Source organism: Cryptotermes secundus, unplaced genomic scaffold (genome assembly GCF_002891405.2).
Source record: "Cryptotermes secundus unplaced genomic scaffold, Csec_1.0 scaffold846, whole genome shotgun sequence".
Taxonomy (NCBI): domain Eukaryota; kingdom Metazoa; phylum Arthropoda; class Insecta; order Blattodea; family Kalotermitidae; genus Cryptotermes; species Cryptotermes secundus.
The window spans coordinates 689,053-714,605 of NW_019739228.1; the positions used below are offsets into that span (position 1 = coordinate 689,053).

General features: G+C 37.8%; 1 protein-coding gene across 1 annotated transcript in view; it reads right to left on the reverse strand.

Annotated features, from left to right (window-relative positions):
- Window positions 1-1,172: 1,172 nt before the first annotated feature.
- Window positions 1,173-25,553, reverse strand: part of LOC111871778 (U3 small nucleolar RNA-associated protein 18 homolog) — a 30,050-nt gene continuing 5,669 nt past the window's right edge. Inside the window, exons 3-9 of the mRNA XM_023865098.2 lie at window positions 22,188-22,385; window positions 20,270-20,483; window positions 18,420-18,803; window positions 12,773-12,941; window positions 10,570-10,874; window positions 6,574-6,716; window positions 1,173-1,692 (exon numbers count right to left, since the gene is read on the reverse strand). Of these exons, the coding sequence (XP_023720866.1) occupies window positions 1,668-1,692; window positions 6,574-6,716; window positions 10,570-10,874; window positions 12,773-12,941; window positions 18,420-18,803; window positions 20,270-20,483; window positions 22,188-22,385 (1,438 nt within the window). The 3' untranslated portion in view covers window positions 1,173-1,667. The remainder of the gene's footprint in view (window positions 1,693-6,573; window positions 6,717-10,569; window positions 10,875-12,772; window positions 12,942-18,419; window positions 18,804-20,269; window positions 20,484-22,187; window positions 22,386-25,553) is intronic.

A 25,553-nucleotide genomic window follows, 5' to 3' on the forward strand; every position in this document is an offset into this window, starting at 1 on the left:
TTTCATTGTGTATTCTGTTGCTTGGCTAAAGAGGAGTTGAGAATTTTTCTGTGGGTTTTCTTGCAAGTTAAGTTAAAAGCTTATCTCTAATTATGGTGGCAATACCAGTCGGCCATTGCCTGGGAATGCCCTGAGGAACAAACACGTTTCCCCAGATGAAAGGACAATAGAAGGTTTGTTGCAATAACAGCAGATTATTGAAACTTTAGAAATGAACCACTTCCATGGTAACGAGCACAGAACACGTGAAACTGAACTGTTGAAGATGGTGTTCACTAAGCAGTTTGAACACCTATATAACGGGGCTGAATGTACCAGACAGACAGAATTGGATAGACCCATGTGAATGAGTTGGATACCCCCCAGAGAGAGTCGGAAGATAGCCGCCGCAGAAGCCAAGGTTGGGAGGGTTGGAAGATAGCCACTGTTGAGTACAGCTGAAATATAGCCGCCGCAGAATGCAGTTGAAGACTGAAGACTGAAAATTGTGATACTGGCGACGTTATAAGTGGATAATAATTGTACTCGTGACTATGAGTGTGGGTAATAAACATGTTTGCCAAATCCGAGACCCACATGAAGTTATTTGTTGTGCTGCATAGGCAACATGCGACAACAAACGTATGGAGCCCGATGTATGTCTGAATGAAACACAAGTGTAATGTGGACTGACTGTGGACACTGTTAAGCATTTTGAAGAAAGAAAAATACAGTTAGCTGTAAATGACCGAAGACCAGTGACACAGATGCAAATGCACCACACAGACAATGAAGATTTGGAATCTGCACCTTTGAATGGTTTGGTCAAGAAACATCAGTTGCCACACCAATTGACTGAACAATGAACAAGGCAGAAGCTAAACATTTTGTGGCACACTTAAAAAGACTGGGAAGTTTCATTATTCTGAAATGAGGATTCCCTGTCTCAAAGCAAGAGAAGTCATGTCACACATCTGCATTTAGAACCAGTCCATAATGTAGTGAGCATACATATGTAATGTCAGTTTAACCTTAATTTCTTCACCCTGCTTTGTGTGTATGCAGCAAATAGTATGTGGGACTTTGCTTCTAAGGACACAGCTCCTAATAAACAGTCAGTTGCAAGTGGCAGAAAGTTATGTACATATAAGAAAGTCTTTAACTTTTCGGTTCAGAAATGATAAAGATATTAGGAATGTTGAATAATTTGTCTTTATTTTCATATCCCATGACTGTAACATTAAAAAAAGATAGACACAGTATTACTATCCCTGCATCAGTTTCTTTCAAAACTTACAGCCACACTGTGATTTATGTAATTATAAGTTAGACATGCTTGGAGATTATTCAGTTCAACCATTTTTTTATTATTATGGGTATCTGTTAGAATGAGTATTTTTATGAATTTTATAAATACTCATTATCTCAAAGTTACAGTGTACTTTTAATCAGGTGTCAAAATTTCATGAAGCAAAATCTTCAATATTGGCCAGTTTGGCTGTAGGTCATGGGCCACTATAGAAGTGCAGCCACAAATTCCAAAGATACCTGCATGACTGTTCCTTGAATTGGACTGACAGGAATAAGTAATATGATGGAATGTTCACATCAGTGCACGCATCTCCGTACAGGGTCAGTATTCCAGGTGTTTACATTTTGTCTACACAACTATTCTTCTGTAATGGAACCTAGTAATTGCCATAATGTTTTAACCTGAAATGACAAATATACACATTTGGTACATAATTTTACTCAAGTAAGATGAAATTTCAATACATCAAATTCAGGAAACTTCAATTTATGTTTATGTGTTGATGTGGGGGGAAAGATGAAAAGGGATTGAAGAGAAACTATATCAAGGACATCTAATTATAAAAGAATATAGACTGAAAATGAATATAGACAACATAGTGACCATGTAATTTTCAATGAACCTTGACATAAACGTTAGTAGGCACAATTATTACAGAGGTGGGAAAGTTTATTTACTTGGGAAGCAAAATTATTTCAGACGGGAAAATCACTGGAGAGATCAAGAGAAGGATTACAAATTAGTTCTATATTTTACCATATTACATAAGGAACATTTTGGAACAGAGATTCCCAAAGTAATCTACGAGGTGCTGTCGGAAAGTTCCCGGACTAGGTCAAAAAATAAATGGCTTAACTTACTCAATTTTGGCTGCCTTCTCCTTCAAAACAGTCTCATTTGGAACATATACAGAGATCCCATTATTTTTTCCATGCTTCAAAAGCACCATGGAAGTCATTTTCCTTAATGCTGTTGAGTACAGCTTGTGATTCCCTTTGGATGTCAGACACTGTTTCAAAATGTCATCCCTTTAGTTTCATTTTCAATTTGGGAAACAAACTGAAATCACATGGGGCTAAGCCTGGTGAGTAGAGAGAATGAGGAATGATAACCATGTTGTTGTTAATCACAAACTCTGTGGTTTTCAGGGATGTGTTGGAACGTGCGTTTTTGTGATGACGGAGCAATGTGGTGTGTGTTCAAATATTCTGTTACGATCTGGCAAACTCCATAACTGATCCCAAGAGTGTCTGTGAGCTCATGGATTGTTCAATGATGGTCTTCATTGATGAGTTCTCAAATGTTTTCAATATTTTCTGTTGTTTTGCTGGTGCTTGGTCACCCTGATCATTTGTCATCTTCAACTTATATTCCACTGGCCTTGAAATGTGAATGCCATTCAAAAATCGTTTTCTGGCTTAAAGAATGTTCTCCAAATGCCTCATGAAGCATTTCAAGGGTTTTGGTAGCGGATTTACTGAGTTTCACAAAAAAACCTGATGCAGACACACTGTTCACTTTTGCATCCATCACAGACAAAATGCAATACAAAGTAAAAACAATGTGTGTTCACAGCATGGTGTCATGTGGCAGAATGATGCAACAGGTTTGCAGAAGTGACCTTGGCCTCCCCTCTCATCTTTCACGGAGCAGTTACAACAATAACAGTCTGGGAACTTTCTGATACCATCTCATATAAGGTACACAGTGAACCAGCAATAACATAATACTGAAACAATGGCAACAGCAAAATTCAAGCAATCGATATGAAATCTGTGACCAGTACTGAGGGAAAAACAACATGGGATAGCGTTAGAAATGAAAATCTCGAAGGCGGAGAAGTTCAGATGTTAACAGAGTTAGATGCGGAACAATTACAATGCTTTGTTCATGTAAAAGAAATTGCTACATCAAGAATAGTGAGAAGGGCATTAGAATTAGAAGGTAATGGAAAGAGACATCTGGGCAAACCCAGAACATGAGAGTTTACCCAGACACTGGAAAACAGCATAATGAGAAGAAAGAGTGGGCAAGAAATCAAAAAGGAAGATTATGGGAAGACAGAAGGGACTGAAGACTGTCATCCATTGACCTGCATAACACAGCAACAATTCTATATGATAAATAAGATTCTGAAAAGCTAAGACATTAGACAATATCTGAACACCACCACAAAAACTGGTGAAATTAAGGACACAGTGTTATGGACATATTCTATGAATGAACAAGATTCCTTAAAAACATAAACAATTAAGATGGCAAATGACTACTGTACAGACCAAAAAGAAACAGAGTAAGAAAGAAACATAAAACAGTGTACACAGAGTGAAGGCACAGATACAAGAGGACTTATGGGGGGATGGGGAAGACTGGAGGAGGCTGTGTTATAAGACAGTTCACCCTGGTGGAAATCTCAGCTGATGATCATTGTGCAAGAGTCTTCTTATACTAACATTTTAGCACATATACATGCATACTATGCTGACCTTAGATGGAATTCAGAATTCATTTGTAATTGGGGTTCATTCACAATTAATTATAAATAAAAACTGGGAAATGGGGAAAGATATATGCTGAGGATTTTTTCTCCATCTTAAGGTGCGTCCATATTACTCGTGCTCGTGCGTCGGAAGCTTAATGCTGCTGGAAAATCAGGATCTGTAGCTGATATCTGTTGTGAAGAAATGTGAAGGCTTTGTAAGCAAACCAGTTTGGGTGTCCACTTCGTCAGCTCCAGATCCTGATTTTCCGGCAGCAGTAAGCTTCTGACGCACGAGCATGAGTAACGTGGACGCACCTTAATACAGTGTGACTGTGACAGAAAGAATATGGCTCATAACAAGAGCTTCAATTTAGTGACAAGAATCATTGGTACCATCAATTTCTTATCTTTACCTACGTGCAAAAATCTCACATAAAATGGCAACTTTATCCCGTGCTTTTGTCATAACATGTGTGACTTTTATAATTTTCTGCACTGACTGTACATGCAACTTCACTTTCAAAGCTATTAGTAACCAAAGGTACCAGTTACACACCTTCTATGCCTTTCCCTTATCTACAAAAAGAAAGCCTACAGTCAGCTATCAAGCATGGAAGTTATCTGATCTTGAGGCAGAAGTCATTACAGTACAGAATCAAAAAACACTGTCCAACTCCTCAAAATGTTGCATGGTTGCAGTAATGGACACTGTTTTAGAATGACTTGATGGCTTAAAGATCTAACCTCCTTCAAATTTTGACCAGTGAAAAATATCTATCATGTGACATGATCAGAACTTCCCTTCAATCCAGTAACTTTTTATATATTGTGTCAGTCGACTGTTATTGTCTTGCTAGGTTAAGTTGGAAACATTTCTGTCATTGTACTGTGTGCTGTTAAATTTAAAGTGCTCAACTGTAATTGGTAATAAAACAGAAGAGCTTAGAGCTGAACATGAATCTTCAGGAAATATGTTTCTGAGAAGTTGGTAACCTGTTAAGGGAAAAACAGAAAGACAGGATGGATTGACTTCAACAGTGTTCATCATTTTAAATAACAAAGACAAAATACTATTAGCTGGTCTGTCATGGAAGACAAGCGACACAGCAACAAATGTGGACTGCAGAGAATGAAGACGTGTACTGCATGCAGCTTGAGTGCTTTTAGGAGAAACTGGCTGGCATACTGGCCAATGGACCAATGATAATGACAATACCAGCCATTTCATTGCACTCCTAGAACTCTCAGTGTCCCAAGTGTGGCTTTACTGTTTCACAGCTAGGAAGAGCATTAGTATACAGTGCTAAGCAGATTGGCTGTAGTCAATACCAGCTCTTAACACAGAATATGTACAGTGAAGCACTATGCTACAAGCAGGAAGGTCGCAGGATTGAATCCCAATGAGGTGGATTCTATGAATTGACCTAATCCTTCCAGGTGCACTATGGCCCTGGGACTGACCCAGCCTCGTAATAGAAATGAGTACCAGGAATATTCCGGGGGAAAAGGGTGGCCGGTGCATAAGGCTGACAACCTTACTGCCATTTCAGAGCCGACCGTCTAGAGAAAATGTGGGAGCCTCGATGTCTCACAAACCTGTGGGCCTCCATGGCCTGTTAAGGGGATACCTTTACTTTTTTTTTTTTTTTACATAAGTCAGTTCAGCATTCATAATGTTGTATGTATTAACAGTCTTCAAGTGCACACAATCCCATTTACCACCTCTACACTACATGTTTCGGCAGTATGCTGCCATCTTCAGGTGTATCGATCCGTCAACCATTTCACTGCTTGCCTTTATATGTCCACTTACAAATAATATTAAATTTGTATATCTCCTTATATAATAATAATAATTTAATATTATTTGTAAGTGGACGTATAAAGGCAAGCAGTGAAATGGTTAACGGATCGATACACCTGAAGATGGCAGCATACTGCCGAAACACGTAGTGTAGAGGTGGTAAATGGGATTGTGTGCACTTGAAGACTGTTAATACATACAACATTACAAATATGAATCAGTGCAACAGGATGCTAAAATACAACATCAGTTCAACATGTAATGCTTTCATACACTGCAGGTGCACAGCAAATGTGGGTGGGACTTCTGCTTAAGCAGTCAGTTGTAAGTACAGAAAGTTATGCAAGTAGGGTAAAATCTTTAAATTCTCAATTCAGGTAATGCTAAATCTGTCTGATATATGTAATTAGGGAGGTTAAGGCTAAATTAGAAGGGCTGCAGAGCCAGAGGAAGAAGATGACATATGTAATTAGAAGACTCACTTCAGGACTGTATAGTTTAACAGTTTTGGGAAGTCATGATTACCTTTTAAATGACCACTTTTATTAATTTTATGAATTCTTGTAACACTGAGGTTATGGTGATTAAATCAAGAAGGATGAGATGGACAGAATCAGACTATGCAGAAAAAGAGGATACAATAAAAAATTTGATGAAAAGAGTGAACTTGGGAATTGAAATATTGATGCATGAATAATATTAAAATGGGAGTGACAATGCGAAAATAAACCAAAAAGAACACAATCCTAGGTACACAAAAACTAATATATTAACACCGTATTTAACAAAATCATTTTGGGAACACACAGAAGTGAACAGGCTCACAATTGTGTCCAGTGATAGGATCTATGATTAGTGACGTTCTGGGTTCTTATACAAATGGGTTAATTTGGTCAAACTGACAGCTGAACATTAATATGTCACAGTTCAGAGAGGCAAACCTGTAACATTTTCATATCAAGTCCCCTTAGATTCACATTTAAATACAATCCTTACCTGTAGAGCAGAGCTGTACCCTTATTATTTCCAACAGCAAGGTAACCACTGCCAGGGGAGAAGTCAAGGCATTGAGGTCGTGCAAGGACAGATTTCACTGAGCCCGGGAAGTTGGAAAAAACAGTCATGCTAGGGAAATGTACCTGAAAGCAACACAGTCATCTCACATGACCTTGTTCCCTACAGAACACTTACACATGTCTAACAGAATGAAGCTCTAACAATATTCTAAACAGACAAAGGAGAGAAACACTCATAATGATGAACTGATAAACAATTTATCAATGGAAAATTAACAAGTCAGTAAATTTTCATATAATTTACCATGTAATTGCAAAAGGATAAGTATATATCATAATATCTTTATTTCAGTGTGAAAAATCACTGGAATCTTTAATTTTGTAACATAACACATATGAAAAAGCTCACATAAAATGTGGACTTATACTGGCACTTTCATAATTATGAGTGGTTTCTAACTATCTGTGACTTATTTCTATTAATGTTTTGTTTCCAAAGCTGTTTATAGCTGCCAGTAGTAAAGATACCATTAATCCAACAACAGAACCTCTGCCTTGTCTATGAGAGGAAAATCCATGTAATTATCTATGTGTGAGTACTGCATGTCCATATAAATACAGTGAGACTTCTCTAAAGGCCATGTTTCTGTGGTAGGGATTGTGTTTTCTTCCATTTTAGTCTAATGCAACCCCCTATTCAGAGACCAACATTATCGCTGACCACTGATTGTGCCTGGTCTTTACCAAATCCCCTCTCTAAACAGACCATCTCACAATGGTGATTCCCATTCTTGGCCTCGGGTTTCACCAGTGTTGTGAAGAACAATGCAGACTGCATACCTGATAATGAGGGTAACATAATGACAATATTGTTTAATGAAGATTGCAATTATTTTGGCATTTTATAATGTGGTTGTTCTCTCCTAGTTGATTCCAGTGAGCCTGATCAGGATGAGGAAGAGGGCAATAAGAAATTCCCCACTGCTCATGTCTACTTTTTTTTTTTTATTGCTAGTGGGGTGGGACTAAGTCCTTTGTATTGTGGCCACTTCTGGCTTATTGTACCAGCCCCAGATGGTAGGTGAGGGTGATTGTGGAGCAATTGGTGGAATGAAGATTGGCAGGGGAAACTGAAGTACTTGGAGAAAACCTGCCCCAGCGCCACTTTGTCCACCACAAATCCCACTTGACCAGACCCGGGACTGAACCCGGGCCAGTGCAGTGGGAAGCCAGCGACTAACCACTCATGACTGCTTAGTAGAAGTTATTCACACCAGAATGTGTGAAGACTTCAACTGGTTTGTTAAGAAATTATTCAGCATCTTTATTTAACAAGTTGCAGGATAAAGTTGAGAACATATATGTAAAAAACACACTTAAAACTGTAACCCATATCATATCAGATTCACTTTTAAAGCCAAAAGATCGGTAGGGTAATGTATGTATTGCATATGTACGAGGGTTAGAACTTTAATAGCGGCAACACTGCTGTAGAGAAGCCATGCAACGGAACCAAATAATGTCGCTTATACCACACATTAGTTACATACCTACCTTACCTCAGAGCAAACGGACTCTCCCTTCCCACATCACACGCACGCGCAGTAACGACAAGAACAGAGCCTCGTGTTAGCTGGAGGTCTAATGTAGTGTTGTCACGATGTTTTCGAAACAGGAACAACAGAGTTGGATAAAGATTGAATGTGCCAGAGGCCGTACAGCATGGCAGTGTCATCAAGGTCTTCAAGAGGCTTGCGGGGAATCTGCATTGCCTTACAGAACAGTGGCAAGGTGGGTAAAAGCCTTCAACGAGGGACGCCAAAATGTGGCAGACATGCGTTGGCCAGGTTGTCCTAGCGTCAGTGAAGAAGAAGTGTGTGCTCTTTCCGCGTTACTGCAGAGTGATCGACGCCATATGATTCGTGAGCTGGCCCGAGAGACAGGATTAGGGCATACAACTGTGCTTCACATTCTGAAGGAACACCTGGGCATGAGAAAAACTGCATCACGATGGGTTCCGCATGATTTGACGGAAATGCAGAAATGGCTATGATATGATGCTGCTTGTAACCACTTGGAGCGCTATGAGTGCGAAGGAGAAGCTTTCTTATGCCATATCATTAAGCTGGATGAGACACGGGCCAAATCGTACGAGCCACAAATGAAAAGCCAATTGAACGAATGGCATAATTACAGGTCACCATGAATATCAAAAGTTCGTCAGAACCCCAGCAATGTTAAAGTCATTGTGATACTCGTGTACAACTGTGATGGTGTTATCCTAACGCATACCGTTCCCCGACAGCATATCGTCAATGAGCAGTATTACTGTTCATTTTTGGAACACATTCTGCGACCAGCTTTGAGAAAGAAGCGGCGACACTTTCTGCAGAACCCACCCATCATTTTGCAGGACAATGCTCGGCCGCATGCAGCGCAATCTGTGGCTGATTTGTTTGACTGATGGTGCTGCAAGTGATGTACCATCCACCATACTCCTCGAACTTAAGCCCTTGTGACTTGAACTTGATTCCTAAGATGAAGGAACCACTTCGTGGCATTCGCTTCAGAACTGTTCCAGAGATTCTTCAGGCAGTAGACCGCTCCATCTGAACTATCAACACAACAGGCGCTGCTAAAGGTATCCTACGACTTCCACATCACTGGCAACGGGTTGTACCCAATGCTGGTGACTACAATGAAGGACAGTAAAACTTCGAAATGTGCATCTACTTTGTATCACTTGTAAATAAATAGTTGCCACTATTAAAGTGCCAACCCTCGTGCATGTCTATGTATGTTTTTATTTAATTATTAACACTTCACTGAAATTACATACTGCATCTTTTCATGTAAAGCAATATTAAGGGCAGTACACTCGTGCAATATAGCTATTATGTAATGCACATGTATGGTGTTTACTGTACTATACTACCCAAATTCCTATACATCCACCTACTATTAGAGACAACCCCCATAAAAGATCACTTATGGCTAGAATGGTTGGTGGTCTTCTTGGAGAATTTTCATGGTACTTTACTCAACCGTGAGGTAAAAGGGTTAATGGGCATGTGCAGAAGCATTCTAACACACAGCTGAAAAGCATTTGACTCTTCAAAATGCTGCACAATGACAGTAGGTGATGATATTTTTTGGACCACATTTAGTACGATCTGATCGCTTTAAGGTCAAGTCCAACCAAATTTTTGTAATAAGAAATGCTGAGCATGTGATACCATCTGAACTTCCTCCTCAGGCTAACAGCTTCTTTGTGTGTTGTGTCACTTGGTTACTGAACATTTTTCTATGCTTGTACTTTGTGTTGTTTAAGTTCAAAAGGGTACAATCTTAATTATGGTAACAAAATGGAATCACCTAGTTTTGAATATGAAGCCTGAAGTAATACAGCTTTTTGAAGTTGGTAGTTCATTAAACAGTGAAACTGTATGGTAGGAAGACCTTATGCATTGACTTTGATGAAAATGTTCACCATTTTTAAGAATAAGACAAAATATGATTAGCTGTTCTGTGTAACAGAAGACCAGTGACAAAGTAATTAACATGAAGAGCTGCAATATGCTCTTCAAATGATTTTGAGAAAAGAACAAATATTGCCAGACTATCCTTAACTTCTTTACACCTTGCAGCCATATTGTGATACATGTACATGTAATATGAAGTTGGAGCAGGGAGTTGTATATGACACATTTCAATCATTTTCATATATTATGAGTAACAATTAAAATAATCTGTTTTACCAATTTTATAAATGCCCATTATATCAAGGTTGAATTGTATAGAATGGAGGAAACATGTGAATAAATGAACATGAATTCTGCATCTCACATTCATTTTATGAGTTTGTGCAATAAACACATGATATGCAGTGCATTTCCAATGCTCAAGTGTATGCCTCAAACACAATACCCCAGAATAAAATGAATATCTCACTATTTAGTCCATTCTGAGAACTCACCAATCTCAATGCATTAACTTTTTCATCAGAGGCCATGGCCAGAACCTCAGAAGAAGCATTGAACTTGACTGCTGTGGAAGAGGTAGTGAGGTTCAGTAATATTTTGGCTGGTTTTGGTGCATGGTTTGTAGATGACAGAAGTCCTGCTGTCTCATACACATTCACAACACCTGAACGAGCACCACATGCCACGAATCGACCACCAGGTGCCACAGCTATGCTGCTACCCCATATACATCCATCATCAATAAATCGCCCTGAACAGTGTCTGCTTCTGATGTCCCAAACATACACCTCTCCGCCCTCTATGGTAACAAAAAAATATCACATGCTTCACAGGTCATAAAATTTGAATCGTTTTTTTGCACTGCAATTACAAATTTATATTGGACAGCATAAACTGTCTTACATGACTCTAATAAACATAATAATTATTCTCAAATAACAGCTTGGCAGTAGAAAGAATTTAATTTTCTTAATGGTATTTCATACTTTTTATATTAATGGCAGCTATTGGGATTGGCTCTGGAACCCTGTGACTATTAAAGTTCTGTAACCAAAACACGGACACAAGAGCATTAAAAAGAATCAGATAACCAACTGCCTAAAGACAGCATAAGTGCCAATTTCTGGAATGTCATATATGTATATGAAATATACAATAGACAACAGACAGTGTCAAACATAATTCCAGTCTAATGAATCAACCACAGCCATTCACTTTTAGAGAATCATACTTTACTTCTTCCACAAGAAACAAACATAAGTGAAATGAAAATATATGCTACCAGTCTACTGAAAATCTGAAGGTATGGAACATTTCCAGAAACCTTACAGAAACATCAGCTGTGTAACATTCTAGATTTAATATCCTGGACGCTACCTATGGTACACACAGGTTTGATTCACAATTTTTCAATTGATTTAATGCTTCCAGCCATACTATGGCCCTGGGGTCAACACAGCCTCCAACAGAAATGAGTACCAGGAATCTTTGTGGGGGGTAAAAGGTGGCTGGCGCGTAAGGCCGACAACCTCACCGCCATCTGTGAGCCGAGCTGGTTGTATAGAAAATGTGGGAGTCTTGACATTTCACAACCCAATGGGTCTACATAGCCTGTTACATGGATAGCTTTACCTTTACCCATTATAAAGGTTCATCATCATCATTTATTGACTTTGTGACTGGCTACTGTAGCTGCTGAGTTAGCACATTAAAAATAAAGAACTGAATTATTATTGTTGTTGCTGCTGTGAACATGCTGTCTGTAGTTCAGAGTACACAGCATCAACTGCTACAATGATAGTGCACTGGAAAGGATACAGAAGCTTTCATTGCATCTGCCTGGAGGAACTTCGGATATCATGAAAAACCTGCCAGGGCAGTAAATGTCCTGGCCATGATTTGAACTGAATATTTCCCTAATACAGGTGGTATTACTTTAGGTAACATTCTGAGTTCACTATCATCATTATTGCTATATTTTTAGAAGAGAACCCAGAGAGAGTTTCTGAGCTTCTTTTCAGCAAAGTCAGACCAGTCTCTTAGGGTGAAAATTCAATTATCCCTTGGTCTCTGGGTGAAATGCCATATATCCTTTTCCTGTGGCAACTTAATCCTAATCACAGAATGTGTTACTGTATCACAAGCAGAATAAGGTACGCAGGCCTTATCATTTTAAACAAATATTATTTATTCCATGCGGAGAAAAGTTGTATGTAAGAAAGTCACCAAGAAATTTATATACTCTTTCAAGCACTCTGAAAATGTATTAAATATAAGGCATGAATCATTTCAACAGGCTTAATGCACACCCATGGGGGTACACATACCCCTGGTTCAGAACCGCAGACATAGGGAATGAATAAGGTCCTACACATTATATATTGACTATAATGCACTTTCATCAAAAGCATTCTGGAATGAACACATCACCTGCCTTCAACCCTATCTGTACAGAACTTCTCCTCGATGGTAACTCACCTTAAGGCTGTGGAAACTACAGATGTTTATTTTAACATCAAGAAATGATAGGACAGCTGCTGATGCACTTACGATGTCAATATACCGAAGAATTTCAGGGATGAAGATCTGATATTATAGTGATATATCTCATTAATGGCATGGAAAAGGTTAAGAAACATTGTCCTGGACAGCTTCAAATTAAACTGCATATTCACTATGATAAACAAAATACTATACCTCCATGTGAAAATAAGCGTGATCCATCATTATCAAAAGTAACAGCTGAGACTTCACTGTTCATTTTCAGGAGTCCAACACCTTCCAGTGTATTTACTGTCAGAAGATGGATGTTCCCAAATCTTCCACACACAGCCAATAACCGGCCATCAGGAGAGATTTCAAAATTCTGTGTTGTGAAGGAATAGTACCAAATTTGAAAAATGACATAATCATCTTAAATTCTTTCAATTATAAAACTCTTTAATATACAGCAGACTTCTCACCATCCATTCATATTAACCACTTTGTCAATGAAATCTTTAGCCCCTTACTGTTATATAAGAACAGAACCTGAACAGAAGGTTTTCCTGCACTTTTGGTTACATTTTTCAATCAGATCAAATTTAGACTGCTCCCTTTAAGAGTCTTCCTCAGTTTATAGCTTTAAATTCACCATTCCAAACTTTTTCTTGTGACAGAATGTTAAGATACAGTTCAAACTCTCACAGCACTTCAAATGTGTCATGGATGATGTTCATGCATAAACTATGATCATATTTCTCTTGAAGCTCCTCTAGGCTTTTCATTTACATAAATTTTTGTATTGCATTTCTGTTCATACAAAATTTAAACAGATTAGGAATACCACAGGGAAAATAATACATGATGAGAATGAGACAGAAATATGACATAAAGACTAAAAACAGCTACAATGAAAAAATGCACGAAATATAAATATCTAGGCAGCAACAATTTAACAAAGAAACAGTAACCAATTTAGTGAGGTAATAAAACAGGGGGCAAACTAGATCTCAGTACAATCAGTACCTTTTGTGAACTTTCCTTAACCTTTAAACGCTGGACTTATGAAATGGTGGTAAGCTTGGGGTAGCTCGAATTTATTAAATGCCTGCTGCTGGTGCGCTTTTAAAAGCCTGTTGCTACTGTCCGTTTAAATGTTTGTTCCTGTTAGGGCACTTAAACAATTTTAAGCATTGAATTTAAAAATGCTGTATCTAACTCAATTTTTATGATAAATGGATGGAATTAACTTTGTTTGTATCAGCAAAGAACATAGTGTCGCATATTACAATGGAAGATTTGAAAATTTTTATACAAAGAGTTACATTCTATTTTCAATTTTTTTTTTTTAAATTTTGATGCGTACTGCAAAAATGGTTTCCTAGTTCTTCACAGGGATGTTCTGCATTATAAATTTATTTCTGTTCATAACATCTGACAAATTTTAGCAGTCCTTGGTGTCATAAAACAGATGGAAGGAATAAAATCATTTGGTCTTCGGCTAGCACTGCTTACACTCTTTGGATTTTCAAATCTTTTGACTAAAGGATAGAGGAATGAAAGGATGGCTATTCAAGAGAAAGCTAGAGGGGTCCCTTCTTCAGTGCTAAGACCTTCCGTTATAGCTGCAAGGGATTACTGCCATTTCTATGGTTGTGAACAGACAGTTGCATCATGGCTAAGATACTACAGAGCATGATCTGTTTTCTGTGTGTTCATAGTGAAATCGAATATTGAAATTTCATTTCAACCTATGTATATATCAACAAGATAACAACAAAAAAGGTATGTACATCGAATTTTACAATATATTTTAACATATTAATCTGCAATAAAAGTACTTGCTCGTGGATGAATTTGGGCATAACTCATATGTACAGTAGAACTTGGTTATAATGTCATCAAAGGGACCTAAAAATAGTGTCGTTATAAACGAATGTCGTAACTGAAATGGGCACTTCCACAGTAGCCTTATGTTAGTCACGTAAAAATCTACCAAAAACAGAGTTAAAATATTGCATTTTTTAGTGAAATACGTAGTTAAGTACAGACTAATGTAACATTAACGTGGAATTGCCCAAATGTGTAATATCAAAGACATATTACAGCGCTTTTCACTGACAATACACACCGCACTAATACTGTATATTAAAGGTAGGCCTACTCACCAAATTACAGTAGATTACATCAATTGTTGTGCCTTACTGTACCTAGATACGAGTACAGTAATCAGTTATCTTCATCTGTTTCCTGTTACTTGCCCAATACACACTTTCTAAATTACGTTCAATGTCCATATCAGAGAAATTCAGGAATGAAAATGACGTTACATACGAGGTTGATGCATTTGTGCATGTCGTACTAAGCAAGGTATAAAAACAGTTGCTTTATGAGGAATTAGTTCGTACCATTGAATATTTGACACAATAGACAAGGTGTCGCAGAAACCGATGTTGCTATAACCAAGTTTTACTGTATATTCTTTTTTGCTGTTGTTCACTTAGGTATCATTTTAATTCCTCTATTATGGTTTTACTCAAGTCTGTCCGGTAATTACTACATTTAAAAATAAGTATTTAGGAATGTGTTTGCGCTTCTAATAGCGGCGTGTGCGCGCGCTTTCACTAGCAGAGTTTAAATGCCCGACTGGCCAAAAGGGTTACTTTGGCCATGATGACCATACTCATCACTGGCCAGGTTAAAAGCTGTAGAAATGAAACATTCAGATTACAGTCAGATATTGACAGTTTCAACCCGCTTGCTGGACATCATCAGGCACTTAATAAATTAACAAAAAATGTATATTCATTACACATGTTAATATGTATTCTGAAAGTGTTGCACATGTGAATATACCATCATAAAGGGTTGGCTATACTGTATAAAACATAATTAAAACCAATACTAGTACGGTATATAACGCATCCTGTCTTAAACATCTGTGACCCTACATCACCATCTGGATAGATATTATTCACAGATATAAATGTTATTTATTTTGTGCAACTATAAAGAAATATCTCTAACAGTGTCACACAAGAAACATCAATGAAAACACAGCATTTTCCTTTCATCAGATTACCTATATATGATTTTAAGCACCCTCAAAGATATTTTACGCACAGTATACCTAATATACACATCACCACTACATACAACATACCTACAATATACATCATGCTGATATAGCAACACATATTATGCCCCATACTGTTAATACCTGATGAATCCTGTAAATTACTATTTTCTTACCATAACAAATAAATCACAGATATTTATCTGTTCTTGGTACACATTTCTGTAGCAGGCTGAGTTGACACCAGGGCCACAGTGTGGCCGGAAGGATTAGGTCAAGTGAAAAAATCCAACGACCTCATCAGGAATTCAACCCGTGACCTTCTGGCTTGCAGCACAGTGTCTCAACAGACTATGTTACCACACAATAGAATACATAACCTCCAATAGCACAGATTATTACTCTGACAAAACGGCATAACTGATACTGTGACATTCATCATTAAACAAAGTCCTTGTTCATCATTGTGGATATGATCATGTAAATGATGTTAAGCAGATCGATTTTTCCATAAGAAACTTAACAAACATGTAGGTTACGTTCCTCTGTTTCTTCACCCCTCCTAATATTCATTAAAATATACACAATATGAATGCAACTGTAAATACTTATGTATCTGACCACTTTCTTAAGCTCTGGCATGGACATAATGAGTTAGTGGAGATTTGGAGGAAAAACAGTATCAGCATAACAACAAAACAAAGTTAACTGGAGAGATATGTGTGGATTTACTGTATTTAGAGCAATTATTGTTTCACCATCAACAGTTACTTGTCAGTCCCTTATCCACTTTTTATTTCACTGCAATGCCAGTGTTCAGTAACTGGACTCTCTTCTTTGATAATCTCTCTTCTTGTGGAACTGAAAGTATACATTACTTCATGCCTGCTGCATTTTTAACAGATTGCCAAGTGACCTATTACTCTAACTCTCTGACTCACTGCCAAACTGCATTGAATAACTAAGCGCACTCACTGCATCATGTTAGCTTCTGCATTACAATGAACACGTACCTACCCTACATTGCAACTGAACCCAACTGAGACTGTCCTCTGGTGAGGCTCTGCAGCTATTTATATATATATGAATGTCACACTTTGAGAAGGGTCTTGTGCCTGCACAAGAGACTGTGGGTGTCCCTGAACAATAAGCATGGGGTGGGGGGTCACTGGTGCTCTGATCAAACAAAAGACACATGCAAGCCAGATGACGTGACCTAACACGATTCTCGCTCTGCTATTGCGGGACAATACCTTAAAAGAAGTAAAAATAATTAAAAAATAATATTTGTCACCATTCTGATTTTCCTAATAATTTCAGTGACTGTAAACAGTTTCTATATAGTACAGCATACTGCATAATGAGGAGCTTCATAACTTGTACTCTTCTCCAATCCAAGTATAATTAGAATGATCAAGCCAAGGAGCATGAGATGGGCAGGGCTTGTAGCACGACTGGGGATACGAGGAATGCATATAGGATACTGGTGGGAAAGCCAGAAGGAAAGATATCACTGGGAAGACCAAGGCGTAGGTGGGTGGACAATATTAAGATCGATCTAATTATTATTATTATTATTGGAGAGGGTGGGTTTCCCCATGCACTGCGACTAATAGTCTATTGTACGTCCCCCTTTGATATTCTACCAGTTGCCATACCCTACTGGTACTGGTGCGTGCTATCAGCCCCGTTCAGCCAATGAGGTTGGCCCTCGGTACCTGATGCTTCCCTCATCTACCAAAGGCATTGGAAACTACTTAGGTGGGAAACTTGCCTAATTTTGCTGAGGTCTCCTAGAGACACGAGGATCGGGAAAGATCGATCTTAGGGCGATAGAATGGGATGGTATAGATTGGATTGATCTGGCTCAGGATAGGGACCAGTGGAGGGCTCTTGTGAAGACGGTAATAAACCTTCGGGTTCCATAAAATGCTGGGAAATTCTTGAGTAGCCGCAGAATTGGCAGCTCCTCAAGAAGGGCTCAGGTCCATGAGTAAGTAAGTATAGTATAGCATACTATTTTATGATGGTGTATAATACGAGTAATAATTGCCTATTAACACGATGTGCAAGATTTACATTCAAAATATTAAAACATGCAGAATAAATATATGTTCTCAATAACTGTATTAGGGACCTGATAATGTTGAAACCAGGGGTATGTACCTTAAAAAATGTTTTTACAAGTACACATGGTCCTCAAAGTACAGATGTTTGACTTACTAACATCTCTACACATGAACAGCATAAGAACACATTCCCATAACGGATAATTACAACTTTTTCATGTCAGAATATTATTTTAGGGTGATGCCATTCAAGGCTCGCAGTTAACACGTAACTCACTCAGCGGCAGCATTAATCTTTTTACATCCAACTTTTGTGTTGCAATTTCTTGGTCATATGAAGTGTAATTAGGGGTTCTGTGACCTCTAAATGACTTGACATCCAAACAGGGCTTTGGAACATAACTCATTTATAAGTTGAGGATCAAGTGTAATGTGAATTATATGTAATTACTCTTTATAATTCCACTGTTATTGTTATGTGACTGTAATCTGTATGTTATATTTGGGTACCACAACATAAAGCTCTAATACATAACTGTATCTGCACTGAGAATGTCTCAGTGGTGGTTGAGAAACACAGCCCCACCACAACCTTAAACATGGATTTGTCTGTGAAAATGTTTTCACATACATGTACCTGTATGTTTGGTCTTTAAATGTATACAACTAAATACATGTTCTCTCTCCTTTTAATATTATACAAAGTAAATAAAATAACCTTAGTATTAGTTATGCCTAATCCTTGACTTGGAAGCGCTCGGACATTTTGACCTGTCATCATGTCAAAGCTGTGGAAAAAACCATGGTGCTGTGAGCCAACAATGAACTGCTCACCACTGGGTAAAAATCGTGCACATCGTATAGGATATCGGTCAAACTGCACAGAATGAAGCTTGGTGTTGCTTTTGCCATCCACTTGAAAGAGTGAGGCAACACCTGACAAACCAGCAACCAATGCCACAGTGGCAGTAGGGTGGAATTGTACTGCTTTGATAACTGCTCCTTCAGTGTATGTGTCATGGTTCAAGTCACGAACCCTCTTCACCTCAATGGTTCCCTTCCTAAGAACTGATGATTGACTTGACAGGAAGTTGCCACAGTGCTGAAACACATGCAATTTGTTTCCACAGCTCTATAATGCATGTAGGGTATGTTACTTCTATTACACCATCAAAGGGTTACAGACAAAATTACCACTTTTACATGACTACAGAGGACATGGGATAGCATAGTTGGTATAGTGACTGGCTAAGATTGGATGACTGAGGGGCCGGAATTTGAGTTCCAGTAGGGTCAAGAATTTTCTCTTCTCCATGTTGTCCAGACCGGTTCTGGGGTCCACCCAACCTCTTATCCTATGGGTACCAGGGGGGGCTCTTTCCCCGGGGGTAAAGAAGCTGGGGCATGAAGCTGATCACTCACCTCCAGCTAGTGTTGAGGTCAAGAAAATGTGGATCTATACATCCACTCCCCCCCATATGCCTTCATGGTATAGTGCTTAATTAGTTAAGCACAGGGACAACTTTGCCTTTTCTTACATGAATATAAGATAATCCCCATTCTCAAAATTTCAATTCTCACACATGTACATAAAGTTCACAAAGCTGTATAGCTTAACTCATTCTGCCTTTTCTGACAGCAGCAAATGTCTGTAATAATTTTGTGACCCAGAAGGCACCATTCTGCTTGGTGTTCATTTTCCCATTTGTTACCAGTCTGTACTAGGCTGTGCTATAAAACAAATATACAGACTGTCCCAGAAGGAAAAGTCAATATTTTTGGAGGTAACAGCATTGGTCATTCTAAGAAAAAAATGTATATGCACGTTTCCTATTCTGAATGGTTTCTGAGATAGAGCTATTTCACTGTACAGTCCTCACATGAGTTGCAAAGTGCACAGATGCTGATGGTGGAATTTTTGAAAATGTATTATACTAGAAAAACCGTACCAACTTTGTCACTTAAACAACAAATACTCGTACTGGAAAACGTATGTAATATCTCTTTATTATCAACAATTTTGGGACTGCAAAGTGAAATAGCTCTATCTCGGAAACCATTCAAAATAGGACACATACATATATAATTCTTTGCTCAGAATGAATTGATACTATGACCTCCCAGAATACAGACCTTTCTTCTTGGGACACCCTGTATATTGTCATGTGTTAGTGATTACACACAGGATTTGGACTGATTACAAGAAATGACAGCCTGACCACACATGTGTAGCAACACTAACCACAAAGAAAATATGCAAATGGTGATATAAACATTCACATTAGTGATGCATTTAACTTCATTTATTTGTGCTTACAAAATAACCTCTGACTGTTCGTAAGTTTGATTACTGGAAAATGAAGAGTCACATTAGACAGTGAGTACAACATATGTTCCTCACATCGGCTACAGAGTTATTATAATTGCTTAGTCTAGTGGTGAACAGATACTGACCCTGCAATCTGACCTAGTAGCACTAAAATTCACGCTATAATTTGGATTCTACATTAATGCAAAAGAGATTACCTTAAATTGGAATCACATAGTTCAACAAGCGACAGCACTTACCCGCAACATTTCACTGTCTGAATCATTATCGCTGTCATCGTCATCTGATGGGTTGCTTTTCCTGGTGTTCCGATGCCTGAGCTCTGCCCATGCAGGTGTTCCTACTGTTGCCTCAAACTTGTGTTTTAGAATACGTACATATGCATCTGAACTGCTGCCACCTGATAATACATTGGGCACACGTTTTCCTTGCGCAGACATTGCATCTGTTACACTAAATCCATCAATGATAACAAGAACAGAAGGTTAATTAAATAATGTCAACCCGTTCCTATTTCATTTATAGTTCCTGAAAATTCTGTTATTAGCATCCTATCCTTATTTACTGCATGCATAAATTCTTTTGAGCAAGCTACCATGGACTGAATTAAGGCATATTAGATACATTCAAATGTTAAATTACTTCCACCATCTGTGAGCTGACTGTCTGTAAAATGTGGGAGCCTTGACATCTCACAACCCTATGGGCTTCCATGACTTGTTACAGGAATACCTTTACTTTTTTTTATATCTTCTCCATATTGACAGTGTCATTAAATAACCAACCTAAAAAGACACCTTAATGATATTAAATGTAATAAAGCAATTACATTACATTCTATAAATCCTAAGTAGGTTAATACCTTTGGATACAGAACAAGTCAAAAGGTTACATACATAAGTACAGGCAATTTTAGCTTAAAAATTAATATAACTTAATTTTACATCATTCTCTATTTACATTGAAGTATTCATCTAAAGAGTAGAAGGAATGAGCATGTAGATAATTCTTTAACTCTGATTTAAACTTTTTAGTATCATTGCCCAAGTTTTTAATACTTTGTGGCAGATTGTTGAACACTTTTATGCCAGTAAAGTAGACTCCTTTTTGATATACTGATAAAGTTGATGAGGGTAGGTGGAAGTTATATTTTTGTCTAGTATTCATGTTATAGACATCAGAATTTAATTTGAATTTATCTTTGTTGTAAACAACAAATAAGAGAAGCGATAATATGTATTGCGATTGAAGAGGTAGAATTTTTAATTTCTTAAATAATTCTCTACATGAATCTCTACTTCTACATCCTGTAATGATTCTAATTATATTCTTTTGTATTTTAAAAATTATTACACTATGTGAAGAGTTCCCCCAAAATATTAATCCATAGTTCATAATAGAATGAAAGTAGGCATGGTAAACCATCTTCAATGTTTCCTGTGACATAAAAGGCTTAATTGATCTCATCGCATAGCAAGCTGCATTTAATTTAGGTATAATTTGTTCAATATGTATTTTCCAAGACAGTGTACTGTCTACATGTATTCCAAGGAATTTTGTATCAAGTACTTTACAGATTAATTTGTTGGCATAACTGATGTCCAGATCAATTTGGTGGTTGTTTTTAGTTGTGAATGATATGTAATGGGTTTTATCAAAATTTAATGAGAGTAAATTGGCTTCGAACCATCTGTTTAAGGCTTCAAATACAATATTTATGTCATTTTTAAAGTTTTCAAATTTAGAGTTCTTAAATATTATACTAGTGTCATCTGCATATAGAATTGGTTTAGATTTATTGTTGATGGTTTTAGATAGACCAACAGTAAAGATGATTTTCTATGAACACTCCTCCACCCCCACTTGCTCCAAATTTCTTGGAAATTTCTCCTATGTTTACTGAGTAGGGATAATGTTCAATGGTAGCAGGTACAAAATCAGCCCATCCTAATATGGCTGGAGGTAGGAGTGACAGAAATAGTAATATTAATACAGATATAGTGCAAGCTGGCTGGTGGTGGCAGAGAGTATGAAATATCTAGGTGCTGTGTTGTCAGCCTTCATCTACTGGTATACTTAAAAATACAATGCAGTGTTCTATTACACAGAATGTGAATGTTCTTTCACAACTAACTAGAGAAAAAAATATTCATTTACCAGATGTTTATATCTTCTTCATCTTGCCATGCAGGTTCTCTCTCTGGTGAAGCCAATGTATCAGACATCTGTGGACTACTATCGTAATTTCCTTCCTCCACACCTGAGTCTTCCATTGCAGAAGTATGGGAGGATGATGGTATTTCAGACTCAACATTTAGCAGATCTGACCCATCACCCAGCACCAGCTCTTCAAGTCTCCACAACAATGCAACATAAAATGCTCAATTACACAAAAACATAGCAAACTTAAAACAATGGGATCCTGTATTATATAACTCAAGATTTTCATTTTAACTTGGACTCTGCTAAGTCAATTGGGATGCCAGTGAATAATGAGCTAATAAGGTTATAGAAGGAAGTGGTTGTGGCCTAATTTAAGGTTATATCCTGGCATTTGCTTGGAAGGAAAAAAAAAACACACACACAATAAAACTTAGTCAGGATAGTCAGTGTCCTGCCTGAAATTCAAACTTGGCACCTCCAAAATATAAGTGGGAAGGATTATTAACTGAGCTAACTTGCTCAGATTACACACAAGTCTGAGTCCCACTAGACACCATTTTATAATTTGCCATAATTGACACACCACAACACAGTAAAATCAGATGTCCCCATCTGTTTTTCACATTAATAAAATTAATTTAAATTAACTGTTCTAAGGGCAGCAGGATATACTGAATTTAAATACTGCAGGTTGTGATTAGCATACTATTATACTATATTAATTATGGACTCATTAAGCTGAACTCAACAATACCTCACTGTGAAAAATAAGTTTGTTACAAAATGTCACACGGGCCTCAGAATTGGATGGATTCTTTGGATAAATGACCTAAGCTACAGGAAATGGGCATGAGGTCTGGTATATGGAATGTAAGAAGCCTGTATAGGGCAGGTTCGCTCATGAAGGCTGCAAAAGAAATATCAAAATATAAGCCATATTTAGTGGGCATACAGGAGATTAGAGGAACTGATATAGTGCAGTCAGTATAATGACTGGCTATGGGCTGGACGCTAGAAGGGTCAAAGTTGGAGTCCCAGTAGGGCCACATCATCCAGACCAGTTTTAGGGCTCACCCAGTGCTGCTAGTAAGAAAATATCACATGGTGCTGCTCTTAACCATTTGGAATCCTTACTAGACTATCTTGAGAGTGAAGAGAACAGTTTATTAAGTGAAAAGCTAATATTACGTAGGCTTCGTACGGATATCCGTAAAAAGGAAAATGCCGCGAAAAAGCAAACGACAATATTAAATTTTTTTAAGTGTTAAGTGTGAATATTCGTAAAAAGTGTTGGATGTTGTTGAACACTGTGATTGAAATAACTAATTCATACTTCAGTGTAATGTAAAAAAAAGTATTAAATAGGCCATGAGATGACATAAAAATGAGGTTGAATAAATTTAAATACAGGTAGGCCTATAGTATTATGAAGGTACAGTATTACAGTACTACTTTGAATAAAATTTGTCTTAACCGGGTTTTCGATTAATCGCGATTTCCATCTCCACCATTATCCCGGATAATCGAGAGTTGAGTGTACATTAATTTGACAGGGGTTAACAACCTAGAAGTAACTTAGTGAAGGATGAGAATGGTGATCTGCTAGCAGAATCCCACAACATTTTGAATAGGTAGAAGAAATACTTCTCTCAGTTATTGAATGTACATATGGTCAGTGATGTTAGGCAGACAGAAATCCATACAGCTGAGCAGTTAGTATCTGATCCTATTTTTCTTTGAGGTTGAAATTGCTATTGCAAAGTTTGAAAGGTATAAATTGCCAGGTAGAGACCATATTGTGGTAGAATTGATTCAAGCAGGAGGTGAAATATTACATTCTAAGAACCATAAGATTCATTAATTCTATTTAGAATAAGGAAGAATTGCCTGATCAGTGGAAAGAGTCTATTACAGGCTGATGATAGTTATCAGGGAAGTGATTGAAAAAGCCAAAAAAGGGAGGCATCATGAATATAAAAGAGGACTTCCATATATATCACTTTAATAAGTTCAATAAATTGATAGAAGAACAAAAACACACAAAAGAAAGTAATTGCCAACGTAACATGTTCGACCTCATAATACAACATCAGAACATGCCCACATTAACCTCACAGACACAGGAAGTATAAATTACGTGACACAGAACACTCTAGAACAGTGAAAACAACACAGCAAGCCACGAATAAACACAGGACAACACTAAGGTAGGACGAAACAAAATCCTTAAAATATACATATATATACGCAGGGTGTTTCACGACTTTAGGGCATAACTGCAGGAAGTGATTTCCTGGGTCTTTGTGATCAAGAAAGTTCATATAAACATGTGTCCGATTTTGGACGGTTACGGAGATATGAACATTTTAAACTCAGAATAGAAGGTAATGATTCCTGACAATAAACGGAACAAAATAATAAACCAGCATAATACATGATACATTTAAAGTATGAATGCAAAGTTAACTTCATGAAATTACCTTTAATTTGAATTGGTTGGTGCTTAAAGCTGATTTTCGAAAATGCCACCGCTGGCTGCAACACAGGCTGCTGCTTGGTTGTGAACCGCGCGGGTAGCACGTAGCAGCTTCAGCTGGCTGTTTCTTCTGTGGTCAGCAGTGTCCAGAATGTGACTGAGCAAAGCATCTCGCGTTGCCACCTTCACATTTTAAACCAGTTCTTTCTTCTATCCCCACACACAATAATCCAGTGGGCTTAAGTCTGGAGACCTGGCTGGCAATTCTTCGCGTACTTGTACGTGGACTGCGGTGTACCATATGAACAATGCCTTCTTCATTGACGCCTTCATTAACACCACGCTCGGCTGAAATACGAACGCCGAGAAGTCTACCGGTATCTCACAATGTCTGGTAAACTCCAGTAAACACTCTCTGGTTCGGTATTCTACGGTTCGGAAACTGTTGCTGATATTCAGCTACGGCAAGAACTGAGTTACCATCACAAAACCCACATAAATCATATCTGCATACTTCTCAAATGAAAATGGCATTGTGAACATAACAGATGCACCGAGATGAGAACTGTTCTAAACACCAGTAGCCACCACAGTAGCCGTGGCCTTACATACCAGCCCACCACGCCTTAGGTACCTCTCAAGTGTCGAGATAATGAGAACGCTCTGTCTGTAGCTGGCTAAAAATAGTGACCTGCCAGATGATAGACGCGGTTAACACGAGGGCGTGTACGGGAATGAAAAAACGGTCATAACTTCATAACCGTCCAAAATCGGACACATGTTTATATGAACTTTTTTGATCACAAAGACCTAGGAAATAACCTCCTGCAGTTATGCCCTAAAGTTGTGAAACACCCTGTATACACACACACATATATATATAT